At 46.8% G+C, this 6427-nt stretch overlaps 1 protein-coding gene across 8 annotated transcripts in view; it reads right to left on the bottom strand.

Annotated features, from left to right (window-relative positions):
- Positions 1-3171: 3171 nt before the first annotated feature.
- The window catches only part of NR2F1 (nuclear receptor subfamily 2 group F member 1), an 11897-nt gene continuing 8641 nt past the window's right edge, over positions 3172-6427 (bottom strand). For 4 of the 8 annotated variants that reach the window (XM_019532365.1, XM_019532366.1, XM_019532371.1 and 1 more), the window contains 3 exons: positions 6037-6224; positions 4635-4735; positions 3172-3611 (listed from right to left, as the gene is read on the bottom strand). In XM_019532365.1, coding sequence (XP_019387910.1) covers positions 3392-3611; positions 4635-4735; positions 6037-6224 — 509 coding nt within the window. In that variant the 3' untranslated portion in view covers positions 3172-3391. Of the gene's footprint in view, positions 3612-4634; positions 4736-5390; positions 6225-6427 lie in introns of those variants that run through there. The other 4 variants (XM_019532367.1, XM_019532372.1, XM_019532368.1 and 1 more) reach the window with 3 other exon arrangements.

Raw genomic sequence — 6427 nt, 5'->3', positions numbered from 1 at the left:
TGAAACACTACTCACATTATCCTGATTTTTTCAAAACTGGGGTAAGAGTGTTTCAAAAAGATACAGTTTCCTACTGTCCTCTTTGTTAATTGTTCTCTTTTAGTAGCAATTACATTTATAAACCGGTCTGGTACCTTTCACGTTGTGTCTTTGTGTTTCCAATGGAAACCGTGTGTGTGTGTGTGTGTGTGTGTGTGTGTGTGTGTTGGGGGGGGGGGGGATGAGCCTTCCCCTGCTTCCCCAATCATACAGGCATTTAGATTTGAGTTACAACCATCACCAGGCCAGAAATAATAATTGGTGACACAGTCACCAAGGTCATACGTTTTACACCGTGCAACCTTACAGCAGCTCCGAGCAAGCTATTGTACTTGCAGCTGACAAGGCAAGAGACGGGGGCTTTTCTATGCCAGTCCTCTGTAATTTTGTTTTACAGGTGGTTACACCTTGCACCAGAGAAAATGTCCTGCAGGAAGATGCCTGCAGTTTGTTGTTTTTTTTTTAACTCCAGTCATCCATCAGGCACCCAGAGACAGAGATAGAGTCAGACAGACAGAGACAGAGAGAGGAGGGAGGGCTGTTAGACTGAAGTCACCTTATCTTTGTGAAAGCTCGACACTTTCCCCCTTGCTCTCCAGCCGGTTGGGGCTGGGATCGGAGGGGGAGCCCGAGATATTTAGGGGAGCGTTTTACTCCAGATCCTTCAATGAAGGAAAAAAAGGGAGTCGGAAAATGGATTCGCTGACAAGTAAGGATAATAAATGAGAGGCGCTTTCAGATAGATATCTCAGACGTGAAATTGCGCCCAGCTGGTTGTGTAAGCAAACAAATAGTTTCATGTTAGGGACTCTCGACTTGTGGCTTGATGAATAGAACACGACAGAGGTAAATGGCTCTTTAACTCATTTAGGAATAAAACTCTTTGGCTTCCGAAGTAAAAGACCTGGTGACGCCATGGATCCTGAGCAAGCACTTTAACAAGAGTTTTATGAGTTTCCACTTGTGTTCCCAAATCGCCCCCCCCCCTTCCCCTCTGTGAAACCGTCTCATGTTAGGAGGAATCACCACGTCACTGATGCTGGGAAACCCGGCAGGTTTGCAAGGTGGCAGAGCAACGTGCTGGCGACCAGGCAGGCAGTGGGGGAGAGCAACCCGCTCCATATGTGTGTGCATATATATTCCCACCAAGCCCCCTTGAACTGCTGCAGTGATATTCCTCCCCGGTCGCTCTGACCCGGATGGTGTAAAAACCACTTCAAAGCCAATGGCAGCGAAGCGAAATAGGAAAGGGACCGCTGGGCATTTTTTTAAAATGTATTGCTTAATTTTCTTGTTTCAGTCATTCTGTTTCTAAAATGGGGAGGAGGGCACTGGAAAGAAGCTGGGGTTGGGGAGGAGGAGGATTTCTAAAGAAAGCACCCAATTAGACAGGCTTAAGGATCGGGGCTGTGAAAACATTATTTCAAGGCTCAAAGCTAACCTCCAGAATAATCACAATGTTCCATGAAACCCGAGGAAGCAGAGCGCCAGGATCTGTAATAACCGTGTAACATGTCATTAGGGGACATTGTTTATGAATGCCTCTTCACTTGAACATTGGTGGTGTAGTTGGTGAAACAATATCTATCCATCTAGCCATCCAGCCAGCCAGCCAGCCATTCCAGCAGGGCTGTTCCACCAGGAGGCGAATGTGCAGTCTTGCTAGTCTAGCAGTTCCTTGGGGGAAACTTCCTGAGATCCCTTTTTGATTTATAACTGAGGCTTGTGTCTACATCTACAACAGTTTACAGCTACTTCAAAGCAGCCAAAGTTCTCAGGCGCTCGGTGTGTTCGCGGGAAAGGGAAGGCCTGACTTTCATATGTCACAGGTAATTTTCTCATAAGGCAGAGGGGGGTTGGATTAAGCCCCTTTCCGTCTGCTGAAATGTATTTTCGCTCGGTGTTTGGAGTCAGTCTCCTTTGCAATAACTTAAGTGGAGTTTACTTTTTCCTTTATTACTTCTACAGTAACGTAAAATCACCTGGAGCCGGAGGCGGCCGAGGAAACCCTTTGTAATAATATCCATTATTTATCTCCCACTAAAAGAGCATCTCTGCATATAGGCGAACCTGCCTGTGCGACTCATTATTAAACCCGGCCCTCTCAGTGTGTGATGTGTGCAGTAAAAAGTGCCACTTACAAGGCCTTTCAAATCCCTGCTAATTTTGAGGGATGCCAGAGGGCCGGGGCCATCCTTTTCTCCCCTGTAGATGTTTCTAAACCCTCTCTGCTCTGCTAAACGGCGGCAGACTCAGGACTGCCAAAACTGGCCTCCCAGGTCAGCTGAGCCAGAGACCGAAATCTAGACAGGGAAAGGGTCAGACACGATTCTCTCCCACCTTTCCCTTGGCCCGAAAACCATCTATTTGAAAGAAAGAAAGAACGAAAGAAATCCTCCCCGCCGCAACACCAGCAAGGTTTATTTGATCTCCGCGGGTAGGCAGAGAGTCTGTCCTGACAGTCTACCAAGAAATCAGCTGTGGCTCAAGCTACCATTGAAAAGGGGGTGGACTCCAAATATTGATTTGATTGAATGGCAACACCCTAATAGGGGTGTGGGAGGAAGCAAGCGAGTCAGTGGAAAGCCAGAAGGTATGGCCAGGGCACTATATTGCAATGAGTAAACTTGTGCATTGCCCAAGTCTGTGCCTTACAGTATCTGAGTGCTGACAAACTTTTTAATGAGCACACCCTGTGACTGCACCGGGAAAAAGCAAACACCTGCGCCGCAGACAGGCCCTGGCAGAGTCGTTTTTGCAGCCAGCAGAGCCTACCCCAACTTGTATTTGACCCAAGCGGGGACACCAGCAAAGCACTCGCTTCCTCTGCAAAGACGGGGAGGAAATGCAGCAGTCGGGTCAAGGAAGGAGTCTGAGGCTAAGCAAGACAACAAGGCAGGAGAAGTGTAACTAGAGGTGGTTTCCAAACAGCATATTGTACGTAAGCACCAGCTGATTGAGGGAGCCTGGCCCTTCTCCACGTTAACATTGCAGCACACGCTGGGCGACAAGAGACAAGATGATACAATGTATCTTCAGCAAATACGGCAGGGCCAAGAGCCCGGAGGGTGGCCAAGGGACATCTCCCCGCACACAACAGCTACTGGAGAGTGAACACGGCAGCACACAACACCGTATATAAGCAAAGTTTAATAAGGGAACGAAACACTTCTTGCTAGGCACATACATGGAAATCAGTGCAGCTCGCACACCGCCTGCACCCCTGCGCGGTTCTTGGCAATCGCTGGGTTTTCATTATTCATAAATAGGAAAATTAATTGAAAAATACGTTTCTGACCTACGAAAAAGTTTCTCTGTTTTCATCAGTGGGATCACACTGTAATGAATATATTTACATCTCATTGGAAGGAAGCGAGATCTCCTCGCTCAGAGCCACGCTGTATCCTCTCCCCCCCCCATCCCCATCCCACCCCGCACCCATCCCACCAAAACAATACTGAAGGATCACTCCAGTCTCTCCAAGTGCTGAGCGGCCGAGTTCAAGCTCTGCTTTCCCTTGTCTCTCTGTAGAGAGCACGGCTGGTCCACCCTCTCTGCCTGGGGAAGCCGACCTGGAGGAGGAACAAAGCTGTCGCCTACAGAGCACCATGTGAGTTGGGGAGGGAGGGAAGGAAGGGGGGGCGGGGGTGTGTCTGATTTCCACCCTGGCGTGCCCAGGTTTGAAATAATCAGGCCCAGAGCTGCTCCCAAGAAGACAGCTCGGGTCTCCATATTGAAATTGGCTCTACCCCCGTAGAATATCTGCCCGCGCTGTTGATTATCCAGCTATAAGTGCCTACTGTATAGAGCTGCTCTCGCCTCGGATCGGCTGCGCCTGGAATATTAAAAACCCCAAGCGGGTTGGATTGAAGGATCTTGTTAATGCAAAAAAAAAAAAAAGGGGGAAAAAAAAAACAAACCCAAACCAGGGGAGCATGGACAGCAAATTAAAAGAAAAACATTGCCAATGACTCCACAAATTGAAAATCCTGCCTCATCCGGGTTTGTTTGGAGGGCGCGGAGGGTGGGGGGGTGGAAATGTTATTTTTAAAGATCCAGCTTTATTAATACGTTAAGAAAGAGCTCCCTTGGCAGTATGTGTTCTTACAGCTCCGTCTCAGATCCTATAAAACATTAATGCACTGAAAGCTGTTACAGAGATCTGCACCACCAGCTAGAAGCATTGTGAAGCCTTTACCTTCAAAGGAGCTCCATTATGGAAACGATTTTTAAATTAAAAAGGAGAAAGGGGGGAAAAAAAACCCGGGGCTTTTGCACACTTCTCCCATCCTCGCTTTCTAGAGGCCACAGCCCATGGACCCAGCTAGGATGTGTGCCCGCGTCCCTAATAGACTGCATGTGTGGATGTGTGGGATACACACGCGCACACACTCATACACCACCCAACGAGTAAACCTCCGCTTAGATTTCTATATTAATGGGTTGGGAATATCCTTTACACTTAGTGACTGGAGGAAAGAAAAACAATAATACCGATCCTTTCAGCAGATAGCAAATGCAGCGCAGAATCAGAACACACACTGGTGGGTCTTTTGAGTCCTCGGATAATAATAATAATAATAAAAAACACCCACCAAGCCTGTAACAAACGAATAATGACTACAGTCTGCCTTATATTGTACACCTCCGCACAGTGATGGTAGAATACAGTGACTCCAATCCTTGCCATTGAATTCTAGAAGGAAACAGCAATGGGGAAACTTAGCAGAAACTTCAACTTGACAAGAAGGGTGTTTCAAAATGTGTAGAGCGGTATATGCGCACATCGCGTTAGGAAAAGGCTACCATACAATCTCAGAAAAACTCATTCCTCTCTGGCATCGAACTGCTTGTGTTTCCAATTGTTTCTTATAAAAGCCTTGACATCTCCGCTCTCAACTGGCACAATCAAGTCAATCCTGGACCATTTATACAACTCTGTGATCCTTTAATTAAAAAAAAAAAAAATCCAACTTCTCCCATTTAAATGCTAGCGGAAGTTAAAGGGTAGGGAGCATATATATTTTTGTCAATTCCGTTTGGCATGTTTCAAGCAACAAGACTCATGGGTGGTGGGCTGGGTTTTTTTTTTTTGCTAAATTCTTTTATTTTTGTTTAAATTCTCACTTCAATTTTAATTCTTGAAGAACAGCTTCGACAACATATATCGCACTCATTATAAGAAGCAAAGGGTTATATCAAAAATTATTAGTATAGAATCACAGGAAACCTGGTTTGGAACCAGAAAAAAATACAAAACAGATATAGATACATAGACACAGGACATTTTTTTTTTTTATAATTATTTGGAAAATGTTATTTTCCCCTAATTCTTGTTTCTTGTTTTTTCCTTTATGCGCATACGATGTTTTAAGTTTTACAAAAAAAAAAAAGAACAAAAAAAGAAAATAAAGACTAATATTTTACAAAATGAATAACAATGTTCGTGGTAAGTGTTTGCGTGTGGTTGTTTTTTTTGTGGGTTTTTTTTTGTTTTGTTTTGTTTTGTCTTTTTTCTACACAAGATTCAGTTCAACTTCAGTGTTTGTTTCTGTACAGAATATATCCACATCAGTCCACAATAAATCCTGGAAGATCCATTATTCTCCTTCTGGCTTGATTAAAATCCCCTCGGTCCTTTTAGTTATTTACGTTTATTCTTATGTCTCTCCCCAACATTTTCCACAGACACCAGGTCCTTCCTGTTCCTTTCACCCAGGGTGACAGAGCTGATCCTACGCGAGTCTTTATGCATGTATTTTTTTGTTCATTGTCTCTCTCTCTCTGTTTTTTTTTTTTTGTGTGTGTCCTCTGTTCCCCCCTCTCTGCACCCCGACTGCTCGCGGGTCGTGTGTTCCTGTGGGTGCTGGTCCTCAGGGTCCCTATGGGGGTGGAGGCCGGGCTCTAGGAACACTGGATGGACATGTAAGGCCAGTTGAAGCTGCTCCCAGACAGTAACATATCTCTGATGAGGGTTTCAATGGGGGTTTTACCTACCAAGCGGACGAAGAAGAGCTGCTCGATGACTGAGGACGAGACGGTGCGCAGGGAAGGCAGCCGCAGGAGCAGCTTCCCGAAGCGGCTAGGCTGGTTGGGGTACTGGCTCCGCACGTACTCCTCCAGGGCGCACTGAGATTTCTCCTGCAGGCTCTCGATGTGGGCAGCATCTGACAGGCCACAGGCATCTGCCCGGGCGGCCACACGCCGGGGAAGGAGACAAGGGGGGCAAAGAGTTAGTGCCACAATGAGCGAGCCCCCTTCGCGGGGCTGAGCTGCACCTCCCCATGGCCCCTGCCCACCCCCGGCAGGCAGCAGCCAGGCGATCGCCCGCTCCCAGGCAGAGAGACACGCACGCAAACCTCCCTTTGTGCTTCCTCCTTCACCTTGG

The sequence above is a fragment of the Crocodylus porosus genome, unplaced genomic scaffold (genome assembly GCF_001723895.1).
Source record: "Crocodylus porosus isolate Cpor-Errol unplaced genomic scaffold, CroPor_comp1, whole genome shotgun sequence".
In the NCBI taxonomy this organism is placed as follows: Eukaryota; Metazoa; Chordata; order Crocodylia; family Crocodylidae; genus Crocodylus; species Crocodylus porosus.
This window is presented reverse-complemented; position numbering and strand designations above follow the sequence as displayed.